This window comes from Stegodyphus dumicola, chromosome 2, assembly GCF_044657685.1.
Source record: "Stegodyphus dumicola isolate Sdum_Otavi_A_Nest chromosome 2, ASM4465768v1".
Classification (NCBI taxonomy): domain Eukaryota; kingdom Metazoa; phylum Arthropoda; class Arachnida; order Araneae; family Eresidae; genus Stegodyphus; species Stegodyphus dumicola.
Window position 1 is genome coordinate 208,023,654 of NC_140769.1, and position 23,140 is coordinate 208,046,793.

Consider the following 23,140-nt stretch of genomic DNA (forward strand, 5'->3'; position numbering starts at 1 on the left):
ACTAAATACAATTCAGGCTTAATTGTCTCAGTGTGCAGTAGAAGCAAGATAAAATTTAGCAGAGTAATTGGTCTTTAGTCATCAATCTCATAATACATAGCCAAATATGTACAGTGAACGATAGTTAAATTTTATGGTGATAGTGGTGATAGCAAACCCAAAGGTTTTTGGATATCATAAAAAAGGTGAAATTTTCTAATAAATGGTTTTTTAAAGAAATGTGTAGATACGGTAATAAATGAAGAGGATATAAAAGAAGTTTCCCACTGTGATTACAATGCTCCTCAATCATCAATAAATTACCGTATAACGAAATCTGTAGTATGATTGTAGATCCAGAAAATACCGCTACAGACGGAGTGACGAAAAAATTTCGATTCCCAAGTAAGTCGGAAGTCTGGACACAGCAATTACAGAATTTCAACAATGGAACTTTGTAACTGAATAAGAAATTATATATCAGTCAATAAAATTAAAGAGAAGTATTAGCACAAAAAATGAAGCAACTTAAACAACTTAAAAAAAAATTTTAATAAAGTAAAAAATAAGTATTAAGTTTTTTTTTCTTTTTTTTAAAATTTTGATAACCTTTAGATCATAAGTGCTTCATTATTTCATAAATCGCAATTTCGTATTCTTAATTTTATTATTTCTACATGCCATCTTACTAGATTTAAACTGATCTGATATCTGGAAAAATTCCAAATCCAGAATCGTGAAAGTCCCGACAAGTTCGGATATGTGACTTTGTACTGTATGTATTAGAGATTTGAAAAGTTTAACATATTTAATAGGTAAAATTTTTATTTAAATTTGTGTAAATTGTACATTACTAATTTTACCTGCAAGATTATATTATTTTCTGTATGTCAAAAAAGCAATGTGAATAAATTTAAAAATTTTTATTTTTATTCACAATTTAAAAGAACCTGCATAAACTACATATCAGTATATTTCACATTAAGTATATCTGTAGTCTCTTTTCTTTTGGTTAAAATTATTATATTAAGCCTTTCACATGCTTAAAATGATATATTAATTTTATGAACATTTGCAGTTTGGGCCTGGTGAATAATTTTATGACTCGATATAAAAGTCTTTCCAAGAAAAGTAATTAGTGTTGTTTATTTGATTTATTGCCATTGCCATATGTTGTAAAAAATTAGCAGGTAAGTAATTTTTTTATTGAAAAATATTTTTGATTTATTTATTTGAATTTTTCTGTAGGGATTTCAACAAAATGAATATATGATGAGCGGACAACATAAACAAATCAGCCAATCACCTAATTCTGGAAATTCTGCTAATGTTTTTGAAATAAATTCTCCATATTCTGGTTTCCAATCGCAGCATCATTTATTACCTTTCAATGGCCAAATAACACCAGTTGATCCCATGAAAATAGATCCTCAGAGTCTTCCTAATGATGGTATTATAGAATTTGGAGGGCCTACAATGCATCAGGTAACCAATACACGGCTAAAAAATCTTATTAATAACCGTAAAAGTCAAAAAGAGCAATTACAAAACTATATGCCTTCGCAAAATGTTGGAAATATGTATTCTGAAACTCCTACAAGTCCCCTACCAAACAGACCACTATCTAATGGTAGTGATAATTATGGGCATCCTCCACCATCTACTCCAACATCAGTTCAAAGTAGATCTGGAAGTAATCCAACTGATGCAGGACTGAACAATGAAGAATCTGGTTACTTGGGGCAATCACTTGAGCCTACCTATGAGCCATTACGGAACTTGGCTCCACCTTCTCCTGATTCTGAATTGTCGTGGAGGAAAACTTCTTCTCCCAGCAATTTGGAACAGGAGAATATGCATAATAAAAGTAATGAAAATGGTCATCAGAAATCTGACAAAAATACCAAGAATTATATGAGGAATAATACAAGTCATTCTGAAGAAACATTGAGCTATTCAGGAACTGACCAAGATTCTGTTAATGGCTATTCTTATAGGTCATTTTTTGAGACTGGAAGTTCCCAGGATATTAATAGTGCTGGAATAGAATCCTTTGGTTCTGATGTCCCTAATCAAGATGCATTTTCAGCATCGGTTAATAACTCATCTACTCCTCCAAAATATTCGCCTCAAAATGCACAATCTATGTATGATAATCGATATTTCCAGACTAACGCAGATGTTAATACCTATTCTGGAAGTGTTGGAAATGATACTTCCATAGCCTCTCATGCTGCATATACACCAACATCATCTGGACAGACTAATCGCTCATCACCTTATGCACAACATCACTCACCAGTGACCAGAGAACCATTGCCATCTCCATATGCACAGAATCAGGCTTCACCTTTTGATCGACAGCATAGTGGCAGTAAAGCAGCGGAAACTTCGTCTTCCAGTTGTGTTAATACCTCTGGGACAACAACGCCTTCTGTTGATGTGGTGAGTCGAATTTCAAATGAATCTGCAGAACAGGAGCATTTTTTATTGAATACGACCACATCTATGAATACATATTCAAATATTATCAATTCCTTTAACCCTAACACTTCAACCTTTTCTACATCAAGTGCAGCTGGAACTCTCCCTACTATAGCATCACTCTTCAGTTCTGGGCATACTGTGATATCAAATGCATCAGATTTAGCACCACAGCTGAAGGTATCCTATGTAAATCAAGCACATGGCACCACTGCACATTGGATTGGTGGTGGCCCTCTCCCCTCCACCATAGATAGTGGTCGTAATGAAGAGTTCTGTGGATTAGATGCAACTTCTTTAGGTGGTCTCTTGTCCTCATTGATACCATCATCAGTTTCAAACCCAGCACCAACAAACAGTGCATCAGATACTGTGAAGAATTTTATTTCAAATCAGCAAGAATCAAGCTGGTGGGAGCACCTGAAGACTACTGTTAAGTTAGAAGTGCCTCCTGCATCACCGGATTGCGAAGTCCTTGAAAACCAGCCTTCGAGTCCATCCGCCATATCGTTGCCTACGTCTTTGTAACTCGCATTCCGTTAGTCCCAAAGAGAGAGATCTTGTGGGACTAATTTTTTGAAGTGGGAGAAACATTTTTTATAAAATATAAAATAACTAATTTCGTATTACTTGATGCTCCTCTTCCAAACAGAAATAGTATTTGTTACAAAGTGCCATTTGTCATTTCATTAAAAAAAATGTTTGGCTGAACTTTATTGATTTTAATTATGTCGCAGTTGATTTTTGAGATGCATTGTCATTCATCATTATATTTAAAGTAGTAGCAAATATAGGCCTTAGCAGCTTCTCGTGGCCCAGTATTTTCCTGCATTGATTTCTCAGTTCACGCTGCACATTTTTGTCTACCTCATTTGATTTTAGTTCATTACGCATCATAAGTAATATTTGCCATATATGCAAAATAATTTTAAGTCAAACTCTTAGCTTTATTGTGATTGTTTTATTCAGAGTGATCATGATTTTATACTCAGGACAAGCTTTGGGAACTATATGTTTCTATACTGTGTGGCAACTCCCTTTATTTATTAATGGCAGTGTTACTTAATTTTATGATTCATGAAAGGATTTTAATATCTATCTCTCTATAAATACTTTAGGGAAATAGCTGATATTAAAATTGATGTCAGATTTTGATTAATTTTAATTAGCTAGAAATTAAGTTATAATGTTTATTTTGTATCATTTACTTAAAAAAATTTGTTTTGTTTTTTTATGTTTCAAACTTGCATCCTTGTTCATAAATTCTTCTATAGTTAATACAATTTAAACTTTATTGTCATTTCATTTTATCATCAGCCATTTCTGTATTTCAATTTGCGTTTCAGATCTGATGTTTAATATTGCATGTTGCAGCAAATTTTTATTTTTAAATAAGGTATAATGTTTTCGTAAGAGGACATATCTACTTACTTGATTTCATTTTATTATGAAATGTATTTTAATCTCTTATATTTTGTTTTGATGATGTAGACCTTAATTTAGTATTGACTTAAAATTAAGAAAGGAAAAAAATGAACTTTCTGCATGTGAATATTGGCAGCTTTTATCAAATGCAAAATACACTGCTCCATCAGTATTAGTATTAATTTATTTTATTGTATCTTTTATGTGTGTGTAAATGTTCTAATCATTTAACATGAGTGTGACCGTTTTGTTCATAACATGTTCATAATTTATTTTTTTAGTGAGAAGAAACAATATTGTGATAGTATACCGTCTTTTATCCATTACATAAAGCAATTTTTTAAAGTAATATTAGGTACTTTAAAGCAGTTTTTTACAAGTAGTAATAGGTACATTTCATTGTTTAATAATGCTGTTATTTAAATAATATGAACTTTTGTAGCAATGTTATAATGTTTTTAACCTTTTTCAAACCTTTTTTCTTTCATTAAGTTTAGAGTGAAATTCAGTTGCCTGGTTTTACATTTTAGGGCGTTACAAACTAGCAGTTTGCCATATCCCTCTATTTCTTTTTTTTTTTTTATTATTATTATTATTATTATTATTAATTTTTTTTCTTATGTACAGTCAATCTGTGTTTCAACATATGGTTTGATATGAAGCAATCCATGCTTATAATGGAATTTGAAGTCTGTTTTAGAAATACCCAAATGTAGAATTTCACATGAAGACAAAATTTAATGAGAGATACAGCTTAGCTAAAAATATTTCAGTATTTTTATTGCAGTAATATAACCTAGTAATTAATATAGATTTGTAATTAAAAAAATTGGAATATTGTTGACAAATTGATGTATTGGCGAATGAGATTGAGAACAGAAGAATGTATGTGTGTATATGGAGGGGTGTTAAAAATGACTGGATGAAAGATTTTAAAACATCAATTACTTTTAAATTTGAAAGTCATCCAGGGGTAGTTTAATTTAAGTTTTGATCCTGGCCAATGGGATAATGGTTCATGGTAGTTTTCGTGGTTTTTGGCATATGCTGAATAAGCACGAGCTAGTTTACTTGAGAGAGTAGAGCCTGACCAGCAGCTGAGTGGTAAAGCTGCTTAATACTGATAGTTTAATTCCAGGCAAATGCATGGGAGTTTCTGTGTGGTTTTCCCCATGTGTTGGGGTATATGAGCCAATTTTCCTTTAGTCCTCTGCAAAGGCATCCTGTCACCTCTAGCAGATAGCCCTTGTGTACTTTGCTTAATCAAATAACTCAAACCAAACCCTGAGAAAGTCCTCTTAAAAGACACCCTCCTCATAGGCAGATACCCTTTTGTTGTGTCTTGCTTATAAAGGTAATAATAATAACCTAAAACCTCTGTCATTATATTTTTTAGCAGTTAAGAATTTGAGGTGTTTTAATTTGAAAAGGTAGACACTGTTTATATTTTTCCCCCCCTCAAAGCCAGTAAATTTAAAAGATCCTGCAAGGTAGAAATTTCATATTTAACATCTTACAAGAGTAATATTTAGATTAGCTAGATTATTAAGGGAACATACTTGAATGCTATCAATCATACGCCAGTGCCTTTGAGGAGGAATTCAGAGAGAAGTTGAATCAAACTCCTGTCACATGTTGGAAAACCTGCATACTTCTAGTCTGTTTACTTGTCACAGTATTTACAAATTATGAATTAAATGTAAAAGAATAATTAAACAGAGATAACTTAGCTTAAATGATCTCAAGCTTGAATGTATAATTAAACATAACTCCCCCCCCCAAATTACTCGGTAGTTCCCTCATGAATCATATCATAAAAAAGACCAAGCAGGTTTTTTGTTTTCCTTTGCTTGTTGTTGTTGTAAAATATTAAATTGTTAAAAGAATTGTAGAATACCTGAGAGAATTTTTTGAAATCTTGTAGTTAATGTTTTTAAAGTTGCTGAAACTAACGCTGCTGGGATCTTATTCTCTTCTTTTTCTTGGTTTGTATTCACATAAGGTAAATGATATATTGGAACGTTTGGAAAATGCATATAGTAACTGAGCTTTACAGTAGTGTTTCTAAAACTAGTAGGAATTTTATTCATAATTTTAGCCCCCCCCCTTTGTGTGTGTGTGCCTACTGACTCAAATACACCTAATGGTGCCATAACTATTTAAGTAGTATAATATGACTAAAGTGCTCTAATTTAAAGTGTTTTTCAAGCAATAAGAAAATCAGTGCTATTTTCATTTTCAGAATGTGCCTGCATTTTCTTGATCTTCAGTTTTTGTGTGATATTTTTTGTAGATAATTTGCTGTCGTACAGAAGAAAAAAAAAAAAAAAAAATTGTAAGTGTTTGGAAACGTGTAATTTTTATAGTACGTCTGTTCCTAAAAATGAACTATTTTTACAATTTACTTAAAAGTTTAAAGAATTTTATATGTAATAAAAAGTCATTTCTGTACTGCTAATTTAAATTGCTGTCCAAAAGTACAAAGCTTTTTCAACGTATACTAGTCCATATGTACTTTATGTTTATTAAATGCTGTTTGATAACAGATGTTCAGAGAATGATAGTTTCTATAAATTATACCCTATGCTAAAACATATACAATTTAGCCTGATGCGAAATGATGCCAAAGTGTAATTTTTGTAATTAGTCACTGAAGTCGTGATTTCATGCACATTATGTTTTCTTCTGCTAATGAGCATACAACATTAGTGTTAAGAAATATGTTTTAATGCTTTGTGAAAAAGTTTTATTGGTATATTACAGTGCTAAAGAAATATTGGTACTTTCTGATTAATCTGCATCCCACAGGGTGACTTTCCGTAAATTGGCAAAAAAAAATTATTTTGCTATATTTATAGCTTGTAGCTACTGTTTAGTTCATAAATAATTATAAAAAGCTATTTATAAATAAGACATTTCAAGAAGGAAAACAAAAATCTGTATTATTAATATTTATGTTTTTACAACTGGTAGATACTGTTCAGCGAAATGAATTTAAAAAATACACGCACTGAAGAAAAGGGTAATTTAAAACCAAAATTTGAAATGGGTTGCAGGTAATGAGAAAGTACCAAAATATTTTCCATAGTTATTACTATGGAAGTTATTCTATAGTTATTATTACTTATTTCTTGTAAGACAACTCCATTCAGAGGGTAATTTCAGTTTTGTTTAGAGAGTATGATAAAGGTCGTGATAAAGAACATGACTTATCAGTTATGTTCAGTACCATTATTTATGGTCTTCAGAAGTGGTTACCAGCAGAAAGATCACTCTATGGGATTTATTGACCTTGTGCATTATTTTACTCGTGTAAAATCATAAGTATCTATCTGTATTTAGTCTCAACAATCCAAAAAAGCAAAAGTTAATGTCATATATTTATGTAATAGTGAAAGGGTTATAGTTGCAGGTACGTCATTCAAATTTTGAATCTTAACACAGCTTGGTAAGATTTGAAAACTGAAATCCTAGCCTTTCCCCTTTTTTTCCCTTTGAATCAGAGTCTTTAAAACCATTAGTTATTTTAACTCAAAGCCTTTGAAAGATTAATTTTGTTCATGTCTTAAAGTGTTCATTTTGAAAAGAATGCAGTTGATTATGAATATCATATCATAATTAGCTTGAGTTCCTATTCCTGGAGATAATTGATTATTCCATATATAGTATATATCTGATTAAATCCTGTAATAATGTACTTGCTTTGATTTAATTGATTTATCTCAAAGCCAGTAAAGATTTAACTTGATCTGTCCAGTTCTATCTTGCTTTGATTTTAAAAATACCAGAATATCTAATCTAAAACTTCAGTATACAGCTGCTAAGCCAGACTACCACTGAAAGTGCATTCTAGTGTGGCTTGGTGGATTCCTTTTTAAAGGCCTGGCAGTGAAAGTCCATGAATTTCAATTTCTTAAAACAAATAAAAGCTGGGATTGTTGAGAGTAAAGAAGGCTATACTTATACTGCCTGAAGGCAGTATAATTTAGATTCATTGCTCTGTAGAATTATAAAGAGATGAGTAGACAGTAGTGTAAGTATGGAGTTTAACTTAACACTTCAGCAGGTGTGAAATTGAACAATTCTTTCTTCCCAAATACATGCAATATCTGTCAGTTATGGCATTTGTGTTCACATGATGGCATTTATGTTCTTCTTAGATGTTTTGCTAAGTGTCACTGTCTTTGAGCTAGGAATAGACTTTTTTGAAAGGGAAAATATGAATGCATCTTTATTTGATGCTGATTCTTAAGAAAATAATAAAATGTTAAATGCTATAACAAATTATTGCATTTTTTAAAGTAACAAGACATGTTAGAAAACATAATTAAAATTATATGCTTTAATGAATTACAAATCATTAAAGCATATAATATTATAAAATTAAAATTTAATGTATATATATGTAATAAAAGCACAATTTTGGAAGTACTGATGTAAGAGCACTAAACCGTAGACACGCAGAAATACTGATGGAGTAGATACTTGATGCTTAGAGCGTCATTCAATTTTGAAGAAGCGGTGAAGCCAGATTAAATTCTATTTTTTATTTATATTCAAATTTATAGCTTACAATTCACTTGGTACTCTACTCATGCCTATTAAAGAACATTTACTTTTTTTATTACTGTTGCTATAGGAGGCAAGTACAGGAAAACTACATCCAAGCAGTGCATAGAGAAAAGCTAAAGTGAAAAGTGACGCATCGAATCAGAGAAAAAAGGGAGGGAATCAAAAGTTTCAGTTTTAAGTTTTGGTTCACAATTTGGTAATTGGTTAAAAGGCATCTGCATTAAGCATGATTAATTTGAATGACTTGCAGTGCTTTTTTAAGAGAGAGATATGAAGTCCCCAAATTAAAAAAAATAAATAAATAAATAAAAGAGGTTATTGACAATTAGAATTAATTTTCATATTTTTGATCTTGCATATAATATATATTCATCTAAAAACAATTCCTTTGTAATATTGTCTCAGTGCTCAAGAGTTTTAATAATGCACTTCATTCACACTCTTTTCTGCCAGTATAAAATAATTCCTGACGTATGTTGCATCTTAAGTTACAATACAGAGAAACCAAGATCAGAGATAACTTCCTTCCACGCCTTTTTTTTCTTGCTATTGTTTCCTATTTGAAGAATTTCTTGAAATTAGCTTGCGCTTCTGCATTTGTAAATGACAGACTAGTTGTTTTTTGAAACTACATTCAACATCATTTATACTTACAGCATCATTAATTTCTGTACCATCTGTATCTTTCCTTCCCCCCTATTTAAAAGTACAGTTTCATTGGGACAAATTTAGGTCCTTTTATGCTATTAGGTCCATGAATCCATTAGGTATCGAATATTATCTAATCAATGTGTATCTATCTTTTTAGTACCATGAGAGAGAGTGTTGGAAATTAGTATTTCCAATAGTTTTTTTTATAGATGCGTAGTAATGAAAATTACTAGGATAAATTCTCAAAGGTTGGGCACCAGGCTGCAATACACAAAGAATCCATTATAATAATACAATTAGTAGAGATTACTAAATTAAGGTAAATATAATGGACTCTGAATGTGTATGCTGTTAGAGATTATTAAGATCCAGTTTGGCAGACTTAATGTATGCTCTTTCAAAATGCTATATACACTTAAAATTTTTGCATTTTAGAAAAATTTAATCCCACAGCTGATAAAACCCTGAATTATTTATTTTTCTAATTTGTTTATTAAAAAAATTCATAATAAAGATACCCAGGTATTAAATTTTGGGTACTTATAAAATTACTGAAATTTGCTAGTGAAGATAAAATTTTTATTTTTCATGCGCAGATTGTTGTATATTGTATACGTTTTGCATTTTTGTAAACTTGATTTTCTCAAGTTGGATTTTGATGTTCTTTGTCAATAATATTATTAAATACATTCACATATAGATAGATTTATTGGCATAAGCAAAAAGTATGCATTTAGAGAACTAGTCTCACGAGATTACAGTATAATGCTGCTGTACTGCTTACAAGAAAGAAATACATACTCCTTTCCTCACCTCAAAAGAAGAGGTATTGCCTGGGCTATTTCTTAGAAGTCCCACACCAGTACCTAAGTCATTTATATCTATCTCTATAATTTATAATATATTTATAATATTTATGCTTTCCACTTTTGTATATTTTAAACAAATATTCAAAAGCTATGAGATTTTTGTATGTTAATATTCATGCCCTGTGCATTGATGGGCTATTTCAGGCAAAGCATGCAGTATACTTGCTCCAGTATATATCAGTGCCAGGGTAGTCTGACTAGTTATACTGGTCAGATGTAGTATATGCTTTGCCTGAAGTAGCCCAGCAATACACGAGGTGTGAATATTATTACATTGATTAGTTGAAATTCTAAATTAGAGGCATTCCTACAGATGTTAGCTGGAGTGTGCATCTCGGCCATATAGGTCAGGTTACACTGCAAGTGAGGCCTATTTGACTTGGAGACGCTTTTGATGTGGTTATAAATCGAATTCTCTGAGAGAACATGAAGTTCAAAATATGCAAAAGCTGAAAGCAAAGTAGAATATACAGAGAGTAAAGTTAGAGGAAGTAGTTGAATTAGGAATTAGAACTTGAAGATGACATACATTTCATATTATATTTAGAGAAGAAAATCAATCATGAGAAATGAAATTGAATAAAGAAAGTTTAGAATGAGAGTAAAACAATAATGTAGAAACAGTTCCGTCTGAAAGTGAAATAGAAATTACAGATGATGACGGAATTGCAGCTGAAAAAAAAACTAATGTAATCATAAAAGTTGATACAAAATAATATTAAGACAGCTGCACTTCCAAATAAAAAAAGAAAAATATAGAAATTATTGATTCTTTAAAAATAAAAGAGGAAATATAAATTAAGCTGAATCTAGCTTGACAAAACAACTCATTTGTCATTTGCGAATGCTAAAACTAAATTATTTTCAAGAAATTCTGACAACAAGAAGTTCTGCCTCAAAAAAATTTAAAGGACAAGTGAGATGTTGCGAGGTTAACAATGAAGGAAAGTCTTAGAATTCAGTCTTGAAACTCTTGACTTCAGTGAAACTATGTCCTGTCATGCTTTCTGTGAGTTATAGTTTATGTTAGTTAAAAAGTGTTGAAGTTCATTTTTTAAAGGAAAGAATGCCAAGCTATTTGTGTAATGCTGATTTGCTTTTGTTAAAATGTTTCAAAGCATTATGTGTATGAATTATCATTTGGCAAAATAATGAAGGATTCATGAAGTGTTATGAGCACGGTACTTTTGAAATGCTCAAAATAGTGATCTTTTTAATTGGTTTCAGTTATAGGTTGGATCTTTATAAATATACCGGGAAAACTTCATGAGTAGTTTAAGGAAGGCATGTCATACTTGTGGCCTGCAGTCCACATGTGTCCCTCAACACAGTTTTTAGCTAATAAATATGTAATGAAAGCAAGTCTTTAATACCATAAGCACTGCAAGAAGCTTCATCAATTGAAGGCTAAAAAAGATTCTGTTATATCAGATACATAGAAGATTAGTTCTGCTTTTTTTTCCCCCTTCCTTTTTCAGTTGACTATGAGTCCCATCCTATTTACAGGTGGAATAGAAACTCATTGCGACCAAACTTGTACAAAAATTCATTCAAGTAAATGCCTCTGAATTTTACTAATGCTAGTTAGCATGATTTTCAGTAAGCCACAATATGTAATTTCTAAATTCAGTAGCACTTATCAATTTGAACAACTTTTCCTATTTATGAAAATAAAGGTCCCATTAAAATTCGGGTTAATACACATTCATCTGACCTCCATTTTGAAAATTTCTGGTGTAAGCAGCATGTTTTCGAACATCTGAAAACTGGTTGCAGGAAAATGTTGCCAGGTGTCTGTCTGCTATGTGGATTTTGATATGTATTTTTTAAGAGCTACAGTATTAGATAAGATTTTATGCATTTACTCACTTTTAATTATAATATTACGTGTAAAAATGGCTTCCTTTTTCTTGCAGCCCTTTTAATTCAGCACTGATGATTATTTGGCCCACTTGAGTTTCACATGCCTGCTTTAAGGAGTCAGATACCTCTAAACATAAGATCAGTTTATAATTTTATTTTTTTCAAGTATTTTAAAATAAACCCATGTAAAATTCTGCTGTAGAGCCAAAAGTAATAAAAAGAAAAAGTTCTAAACATTTTTGCTGTACAGTGCAAAGTCCGTAATCTGGACGTCCATTATCCAGAATGATCTAAAATCCGGACTTCAAAGCCACAAACTTTTTTTTTTTTTTTTTTTTTTTTTTTGTATGCTTCACGCATGTGCGCGTTGAATGAAAATTAAGTAAACAAATAAATATTAAGCTTTTTTTTTTTTGTAAAATTTGATACTCTTTAGATCATAATTGCTCTTTATTTCGTAAATTACGGTTTCATATTTTCAATTGTATAATTTCTGCATGCCATCCTACCAGATTTAAATTGATCTATAATCCGGAAAAATCCCTAATCCGGAAGCCCCCCCCCCCAATAAAAAATTCTGTTATGGAAATTATTATCCTATGATATTTTTATTTCTTGTCAGAGAAGACAAGTTATGTTGTCAAAGTTTCTTACTCTAGATACTTTTTATTTGAAATGCAACTAAGAGGGCATAGTTTTGACACAAAATGAAAATTTTGAATCCTCATGTTTAATGTCCTAAATTATGCATTAATGATTCTGTATATAGTTTTGTGCAAATATATAATTCCATATAACTTATTTGCACATCTTTCTTCGTATGTATTTAGCTTGCATGTATATGTATGTTTCTTTCCCTTTGGTCATGAACGAGCTCAGCTTGCATTTCAATTATGCACTGCAGTGGGTGCAAATGAACAAGCTTGCATTACAGGTTTACAACTGACAGATATCGCTCAAATTTGGAAAGAAAAAGTTGCTTAATCTCACATCTGCTGAAGGGTAAAACTGGCTAATTAGAAAATCAGAATTTTTAATTAATTTTTTACACTGTGTTCGTAAAATGATCCATTATTGTTCAAGCAAGAATTAAATTTGAAAACGAGAAAATTTAGGCTGCACTCTTCATTGTCTCGATTTAAATTATGATTATATATATATAATGCTATTTAAATGCATAATTATGCATATTTATAAGCTTTATCCTAAAAATATATTTTTATATTTCTTTATTAATATAAGCAAATGCATTTACAGGTTTTGAAGGTATATATATATCTCAAGTTATGATGCCTCAAAATTATAATTCAGTTATTTGTAAGCATGATTGCTCTAAAACTGCTGAAATTTTGTTATTGTATGAACACTGAATGCATAAATATGTTATATAAAATGATTATTTGTTAAGCTTCTCATTAAAAGATTTTTTATATTATTACACTTAATTTTATGTTGAAGCCGTTTAGGGGGGTCTTCGCAGTCTGTATCAACATGACTTTCATTCCACCTCACTTCATGTTTCAGGGGGGAACTCTGCGAACAAGCTCTTATGTTCTACTTCTTGTGTGATTTTTTATTTGAAATAAGTAAAAATCTTTGAAAAGTTAAGATTTCCTCATGCTAATACTATTTAGCATGCTTAATTGTATTATAATGAAAACATTCTTTTAGGAATTTGGAAGCTTAAATTTCAAAGAAAATTTGGTGGGATTCTGAAACTGCAAATTTGTGAACATGAAAATTTCTTTCAAAGAAATTAGTTTCTTTGATTGGAAGCATAAACAAAACTGGGAGGGAGGAAGGTAAACTATGGCTCTTGAAGTGTGCAAATTATCAGAATTCTGCTGTATTGTCTGATAGTATTAACTGCTACTAACTATGAACTCAAAATATGCAAAACTTGATATTATATCTAATTTATATTGTTTAACATTGTATGCCTATTTATGATGTTTAACATTGTATGTCTATTTCCATTTGGAATTTTATTTCCAGTAACATGCAACATTTTTTTTTTTTTTTTCCCCCTCAGGTATGTGATTTTTTTTTTTAAATTGCTATTGAAGTTCTTGAATAGAAAAATATAACTTTAACATGTAATCTCAGGACTTTATATATGAGTTTAATACAAATTTTTCGCATGAAATTCGTTTATTGTGTGATTGACTATATTTTAGTATTATGATTACTGCATAGTAGTGAATATGTATCTTTGATAATATGGTCCATGTTGTATGCTCATCAGCTTGAAATTGATTATTTGTGATTTTGTGAGCTTTAAAGCATCTAATAGACTAGTTTTACATACATACATACATACATATATATATATATATATATATATATATGCATGTATATATCTGCCTTCTCTTATCTATGCAAAAGTTTATATATTTTCTTTATATGATTTTACATACTATAATGATGGGACTAGCTCCTTTTGAACAAAAACCAAAGAAAATTTATTGTGCTCAGTTTTATTTGTTTATATGTTTAATTTTGTGCATCATACTTTATTTCAGTTTTTGTTTTATATAGTTATGGATTAAAAAGTGCTTAGTTTTTTCCTTTTAATAAGGAAAATTATTCTGAATATTCTCAAAGAATGCCTTATATTTCATTATAATTTTACATTGTTGTTTTTATGTACAAGATTTATTCATTTTATAGCATGCTGAATATTCTTCATGTAGTTCAATATGTATTATTTTTTAAATTTTTACTTAATATGTCCTGTAAAACTGTTATTAAATTTGTTGCTGTATTGAAAATAATGAAACAGTATATTTCAAACTTTTTTTATTTCTTATCAGAGAAAACAGCTATTTATAAACTTTGTTATGTTGTCAAAGTTTCTTACTCTAGATACTTTTTATTTGAAATGCAACTAAGAGGTCTTTTTATTTCTTATCAGAGATAACAGCTATTTATAAACTTTGTTATGTTGTCAAAGTTTCTTACTCTAGATACTTTTTATTTGAAATGCAACTAAGAGGTCATAGTTTTGACACAAAATGAAAATTTTGAATCCTCATGTTTAATGTCCTAAATTATGCATTAATGATTCTGTATATAGTTTTGTACAAATATATAGTTCCATATAACTTATTTGCACATCTTTCTTAGTATGTATTTAGCTTGCATGTATAAGTTTACCTTTTCAAAATTTTTTATTTTGGGGAATGTCAAATTTTTCTACTTTGTGCTCACAAGGATAAGTTGCATTGTAGCTAATGCAAAGTTAGCAATTTTGCTTTGTTATGTTTAATTCATGCACCAATAAGCTGCTAAATAATTTTAAAAAGTGCATGCATAGTATTGTAGATTAAGTTTACAATGATCTTTTAGTTTAGGAAGCAGCGAGATAATTATGATGCTCTTTTATTTAACAGTATTGTTTAGCAAGAAGTTGTAAGTTGCCTGCAGCCAAACTAAGTTAAACATTCTTCTGCTGTAGTTATTGGTTTTGAAACAGTTTTTTAGACTTTAAATTTTATGATTTGTGTACACTGTGTTAATAGTTACACATTGTATTAATTTGTGTACGCTGTTTAAATATTAATCATATTGGAAAAATAATTACATTATTCAGAAAAAAAAAAAAAAGATTTTCATTACTAAATTTATAGTTAAATGTCTCACTAAATTATACTAGTATTTTTACATATTATCAAACTGTCCATGTATCGTAGTATTACTGTCAAATATTTCACCTAAGACAACAGTCCATGCTAGCCTGTCAGATCTTTTGTCCAGAGAAGCAAGTGGCCTTACCATAATATTAGTTTGTAGATTCAAAAACATATACATCTTTTCTTTGTTGTAATGTTTGATATTGTACTCTGAAATGTGTAAATTTTTTTTGTTTTGTTTCTTGATAACAAAATATGTAATATACTACTCTGCTTATCAGATTAGAAGCAGTATTGTCGTGAAACTATGTAATACTGTTGTGTGTCATATGATGCTTTATGCAAGGTATTTTACTTATTTGAACATAGAAAAATTTCCCACCTAAAAGGATCACATAATGTTGCTGTAAATTTTGTAATCATTTTTTTAATCATGATGAAATATGTACATTGTGCTAAGAGTGTTTTCCAGTCATGAGCAATGAGATGCAATAAAAAAGGAGAGGGGGTAAATCATGAGCATAAAATGATATTCAGAAAGGGGCAATCTTTAGCTTAGTTCTTAAAATAGCTGTTATAATTTAACAAGTATGGATCAGAATCGTGAGAAAAAATAGTGTAAAAAAAATTGGGTATTTAGAATTTGAGTTAATACAAAGAATCTTCATGTTAGTGACCAAAATATACTTCGGGATGCTCTTGATGAAGTGATGTGCACAGTGGCTAGTGAATGCCTTTCTTATAATAGTGTCAATTTTATTATGATAAATTTAAACTTAAGAAATTAATTGATTGACTATAGTAACCTGTAGTATGATGCATTTGCAGATTTGAATATTCATTCCAGAGATAGATCTAAAATTCATTTGGATATTGTTCTTCCAAGAGTTGAAGAAATGGGTATCTATACAGATAAATCTGGGTTTCAAATGCCTTATGCTTGACTTTGCAGTGTACTGTTATGGTGAAGAAATTGTTAATTTGAAACTGAAATGGTGCTACACATTGATGCCACCATTCTTTCTCGTTGATAAAAAGGTTGTTAATGTACAAACATGTTAATTTTTATACTGTACTATTCCCAGAATTCTACATTTAGTTTTTTAAGTCGTTAGTTTAATGTATTTTTTCTTTAATCTGATCAAAGCTCAGAGAATTTTGCATTAAAAGATATATTGGCAAAACTTAAGATACAGCAGCAGTATATAAGAAAGAATTAAGACAATTTATTTTAAAAATATTTAACTTTAGTGCCATGTAATAAAAAAAAACATTTTATATTTGAAGATAATAAATGGAAACTTAGTTAAGGTCATTTTTTATGAAAATATTTTGAGAATTTGAGGAATATTGTATCAACTCATATATAAGATTGCATTTTTGATTATAAAATTATCTTTTTAAAAGCTTTCCAAAAATTTTAATAATGTAATATAATCACATGTCATCGGTAGTGTTTGACAAATGTTGTTATTATGTAAAAATTGCCATTTGTAGGCTGCTATCACATGTCAGTTTGTTTCGGAAGAACAACTGTTTGGAAAATTTTTTCTGCTTTGTCACAACAGCCAATCAATCAGATCACTTTGGGCTTAACACAGGAAAACTGGTTCCCCATTACAAACAAGCTGATTGGTTGAAAAATGAACAACTTGCAATTTAGATTAGACTAGAAGAGAAACACGCTAATGTGACAATCAAAATCGTGAAAACAACCTTGTATTTAGCGTTAAGTATATTGAAACACTCAATCGATTTCGAGGGCAGCTAAAGGTCCCTCCTCATCAGGAGAAAAAAATACGTAGAAAGAAGAAAAATAAAGGAGAAGGAGTCTCAGAAACACGTGGTCCTTATCAGCACTGCACGTGGTTATAACTGGATTTTTAATCAGAGTTACACTGGTCACCTACTTTTACTGAGCCAGGCTATCTGATCAAACATGTAACACAGAGGACAAGAAAATTAGCGAAGTTAAAAATAGGGAGCAAGAGGCAATTGTACCTTCACGCTCAAAATCTGAACTTCGAATAATGGAAAGCAACCACTGAACAGATTTTTATACCCTCTGGTAGTACCAAACGCGAGGAGGTAACGCTATCTATTGGCAAAAATAGTAACTGAATTAAGATAGTAGAATTTTAAATGCATTAGGAAGGACTGGATTGGACTTAAAATCATTAACTAAACATGCTAAATCTTTGTGAATATGAAAAGCCTCAAGAAAATATAATTCACCAATGGAAGAAGCCTTTTGGATAATTTTTGCAGACCCAAAGTCAAAATTATGGTTAAATGTCCAACTATGATACGCTATTGAAGACTTGTTAATTTTGCCTTTTCTGACATAAGATTCATGTTCCTTGATACGAAACTTCAACGCTCTTTTTGTTGCAATTTTTTTGGAAAGGAAGGAAAAAGTCGCATGTCTTTCTTTTAATAGTAATCCAGGCAGAAAAATTGTCTGAAACAGTTGTTTTTGTGAAACAAACACCGTGTGATATGGGCCTTAGATACTTACAAAGCTCTAAAATCAGGTGGTCTACCACATGGTTAGGTGACTAATAGAACTAGGAGCATCCATGGGTGGCATGGTATGAGGGCCTTTAGATTCTTTTGGATCTACTACATGGTTTAGTGAGTCATAGAACCAAGACCACTTATGGTCTGGAGCCTTTAAGATCTTACATATCTCAAACCAGGTTGTTGGTCATCTTAGTGAGTCATAGAATTAGAAGCACCGCTGTGTTAGATGGTATCGGCCCTGATATATTTAAATTCTGTTTATGGAGTATGTTTTTTCTTGCTTTTGTGTAATGAGAGTTTGGAATTCAGTTCCTCCCCCCTTCTCCAAAACTTGAAAAACGAATGGATTTTAGTTTCTAAAGCCAGTAGCTCATGCAAACTTAATTTCTTTATTGAAAATTTTTTAAAAAAATTATACAAGTTAATTGCATATAGGTTGAATAATTAATTAAAAATTGGTAATTTCACATAAAAAAATCAGTATGATTTTGTAAGAGGTTCCTTTTACAGCAGGCTGTTTACGAACTGTGACATAGATTATATGGTTCTGGTTTCATTCGACATCAAGAGTGCATTAGATTCTTTTGTGCTGTCATCCATGGTTGTGACTTTAAAAGTCTAAGATGATTTCTGAAAATTTATATAAGCCTCTCAAAAGATATTTAGTGATAGAATACTTACATAGCTAACTGAAACTGGAAATGAAATTTGTAAGCTTTCAAAGAAAGATAGACATTGCTTCTCTCTCTCTCTCTCTCTTTTTTTTTTTTTTTTTTTTTTTGTGGGGGGGGGAGTGCTTCTTTATTTTGGTAATTGATTTGCATGATAAAAATTACCTGTTATGCCAAAAAGGATGTTCATAGAGTTTATGTAGTCTTCTATATTCTGGAACCTCATTTCAAATAAATTACTCTTTAAAGAATTGATGTTCCAGATTCTATTAGCCAGTTTGCTTGTTGAAAAGCAATGTAAAAATTGGATATTCATAGAATTTGTATGATACCTCTCGAATGCCATTATGGATAAATTAATCGATAGAATTAATGTTCCAAATTCTATGAATAAATTAATTTCCATAACAGCTTATCTGTAAGTAAAGTAAAGCCGAAAATAAATTTAAAAAAAGGAGGTTCCTAGAGTATGTGTAATGTCTCTGTGTTCTAGAATGTCATTACAAATAAATTGATTCATGTAATTCATATTCCAAGTTCTGTCTGTTTATTTCCTAGAACAGAGAAATTCTACAAGAGCTCTGTGGGCAACCTTTTTTAACATAATTTTTCGGCATAACAGGAATTATCTCTCGTTATAAAAATTATGTTAAAGAATTTTTCTAATAGAGTTCTTTTAGTACTCCTCTGTTCTGGAATTGCATTGCAAGTAAATTACTTGATGGAATGATAGTTGAATTGATGTTTGAAATTCTCTCAATTTCTGTTACAGCTAATGTGTTATGCTGTATAGGGCCTGTGTAGTGCTCCTCTGTTCTGGATCTCATCACTAATAAACTGGTATAATTAATGTTCCAGATTCAATCAATTTATATATTTGCATAGCAGAAATCAAAATAAATATTCATAGCTCTGTGTAGAAATCAATTAGAAATTTTAATGTATTACAAAATATAAACTTTGTATACAATACTGAATTAACTACAGTTGACTGTGCTCTGGACTAGATTCTTACAGGACAAAGAGGGGTGATGTGCATGAATGAAAAAAGAAGTTATTCATATCAGTATGTAAAAATACAGAAATATATGATGATGTGACTAAAACCAAATTATTAATGGTTGGTTTCTGGCTTACTTAGATTTCATCTTTAACCTTTGCAAAAATTGTATGTTGGAAAAAGCAAGCACTTCAAGTCTAGTCCCTTAACACACAGGGAAACTGATATGGATGAAAATGTAGTCCTGAGTAGTTTGTAGCATATAAAATCTTTTCTTTCCCCCTCATATGGCATAATAATGATGGTTGATAAAAATTAGATGTCATAAGTAATCATAATTAGATATTATCAATAAAGTGAGTAGAAAATTTTGTGTTCAGTTATTTTCTGTTCAAAGTTTTTAGTTAGTGTGTGTTTAGGCTTAGTTGGTATCCTACTAATCATATTCTTTTTTGTTTACTTAATTTCTAACATTTTTTGTTTCTGTGTTTCCTTGAGCTTTTAATTTATTAAATTTAGGATATTCTGTTTTAAAAAATTGAGTTAGAGGTTTAATGAACACAGTCATGGTGCTGGCTGGTTAATTGCTGATCTGGCTGAGGCTTTGCTCTTATTGTGCTAGTAATGTAGACAAGAGAAGTGATTCCCAAGAAAATTAGATGTATAAAATATATTATGGAATTAGAAAAGAATAAAAAATGGTTACATCAAAGAAAGAATCCCTTTTGATTTTTTCTAAAATTAATATTAAATATATATTAAGGTAATTAATTATTTATCCTTTTATCTCTTTTATTAACCCTTTGAGATGCAAGGCTTTTTTTGATCTGTTCATGAAAAACTGCAATAGATTTATATAATTACTTACTTGGTTCCCTTATCATTAGCTTTTCCTCATTAGGATATCTAGATCATTAAAAAAATTATATAGAATAAATATTTTAAATGGCAAGGCAAATATTGTACTTTTTTGATTATATGATGGCCATCAACAGGGGAAGTTAGGGAGTAGATTAATATTTTATCCGTGAGAAAGGTGAAGGGCACACAAACATGCCTTAGCATTCAGTGTTTGCAAACTACTATGATGCCCAAGTGACTCAATAAAAATATATCTAGAAAATATTTTTTTAATATTTGACTGTAATTGATACATGATAGCAATAGATTTTTTATAGGAACATCATTATTAGTAATAATTACTAAAAATAATGGTTATTAAAAATGTGCAACTCTGAGGCACATCTTGCAGTCAAAGGAATACTTTTTATAGGAAATGGCAATAAATATGGTCTTTGCACTAAGTTTAAAGAAAAAAAACTTTTGATTTCATATATGTATATGAAATTAAAAGTTCTGTATGTATCCTTTGATATATACACACGTTTCTGTGTATGTGTGTATATATGGAAAGAGACTCTGAGAGAGATTTACTGTTTATGTGCAAGTGTCACATCATTAATGTATATTTGTACTATGTAATAAAATTGGTCTATTTGAGAGAAGTTCCATAATGCTTCAAAATTTCAGTTCAAAGTACTGCTTTAAGCTAGCTGTTGGCATAGATGATTGTGCTGATGTAGCTTGAATATTAAGATTATTCTTTCTTCAGTATCCCCCCTCTCCTTTTTTCTAAAAAAATATATTCTAAGAGTCATTGAATTATGTAAACTTCTGGTATTGACATACAAATATTTTTAGAGGAGAATCTCTTAATAAAAATAAACCCAAAGTATTTTTTGTTATACTTAAAAATATTTCTAATATGTTATGCAGTATTTGTTGTGACATGACTACAGAATCATGTAAATCATTTTAAACTGCATTTTGTGGGTAGCTGAGTAAACTGTTCAAAGAAAAAAAAAAAAAAAAAAAACAGTGTCTCATTTGTAATTTTTATTTCATGAAATTTACTTGTATTTTTTTCAGCCTACCCATTTGATAAATATGCACTTTGATATGTGTTTGTAGCTTTATAAACATTGTGCCATACTTACCCAAACATTATTTTTGTCTGTATTGAGCCTTAAATTGTGTCTCTGTGACTTTGAAAAAAATTAAACATTTTTAACAAATGATTGTGTGTCTGCTTTCTTCTTAAAGAAATGAATATATTGCATAAAAATATAGTGATTATTATGCATAAAATAATTAAATTTTACTTGCAAAACCGACAATTTATTAAATCAGGAAGTCTTGTTTTTTTGTGCTAAAATTGGAAAAGTGGCACATGACACTATATTGGATTAACATTTCTCGTCTACGAGCTTAGGATCAACACAACAGCACCTTATAAATAATTTAATCAAAATTTTACTTTCTTGATTATGCTTGTTTTTCCAATAATCTATATATACAACTCTATGCAGATATTAATTCTATGTAAATTACATATGGAGAAAGTTGAGTGTCAAAAATAACTATGTCAAAAAACAAATGTGTTTTAAGGGATTATTTGCAATTCTATAAGGATTATCACAAATCTTGATGTTGCAATTTTAATTTTGTAAAATTTTGCTTAAATTCAAGATGTAGTGTAACAATTTAATGTTAAAAAAAGATTTTTTAAATTTCTTTCAAAAAAGCCTTTTTTTTTAAACTTTGGATGCATGAATTTATTAAGTTTTTAGGAATTGGAACACCCTTGATTTTTTTAAAACCCAATTGATGATTTGCAGTTCATAGAAATTTGATGAATAAATACTCATTCTTTATGCTGAACTGAAAAGTTCTTATTTTCAGCAAGAAGAATAAAATGATTTCACATGCTTCTTGCTTGAGAAATAGCAGCCATTGTTCACAATGATTTTCATATTAATTTACAGTACTTTTTATTGGCAGTACTTAAAAAAAAAATAAAATAATAGAGAAAGATCTACAAAATTGGATAAAATGTTAAGACTAAAAAATTATAAAGTTATTTAAGCCTTTTATTAAAACAGTAAGAAATGAAACAACCTTATGCCAGTAGAAATTATAAATGTATTTGACATTATTTCAAGAATAAACCAAATTTAATCAATACCACTCTACAGAGTTGCGAGGACACTATGGAGAGGGAACTTTAGGTTTTGCATTGCCTTTACTTTCTTATAAACCTATCAGATGAATAGATTCTAAAAACGATATTTTAGTAAAAAGAAGTCATTATTGAGTATTAAATTAGTAGCTGAAAGTTAAGTTAGCAGATATTATTTTTTGAATGATGACAGGAAAGTCTGTTATTTAGGTAAAACAGTTAACTTGCCACTCTGAAAAGCTGTATAATTGAAGGTTTTTTTTTTTTTTTTTTTTTTTTTTTTTTTTTTTTTTTTTGGTAAATTAGACATTGAATAAATAAGAAAATTTTTTTGTGTTAACAAGCAGAGGTAAAAATTTGAGATAATAAATCAGAGGGTCTCAGTGCCTTATTGTCAAGTTAAATTTTATATTTGTCATTTCTCTTTTTAGTCAGACATCTTTCTTATACTT

At 29.9% G+C, this 23,140-nt stretch overlaps 1 protein-coding gene across 4 annotated transcripts in view; it reads left to right on the forward strand.

Moving 5' to 3' along the window:
• The window catches only part of LOC118200961 (uncharacterized), an 85,927-nt gene extending 64,180 nt beyond the window's left edge, over window positions 1-21,747 (forward strand). For all 4 annotated transcript variants that reach the window (XM_035372954.2, XM_035372958.2, XM_035372955.2 and 1 more), the window contains one exon: window positions 1,228-21,747. In XM_035372954.2, the coding sequence (XP_035228845.1) occupies window positions 1,228-2,991 (1,764 nt within the window). In that variant the 3' untranslated portion in view covers window positions 2,992-21,747. The remainder of the gene's footprint in view (window positions 1-1,227) is intronic.
• Window positions 21,748-23,140: the final 1,393 nt, after the last annotated feature.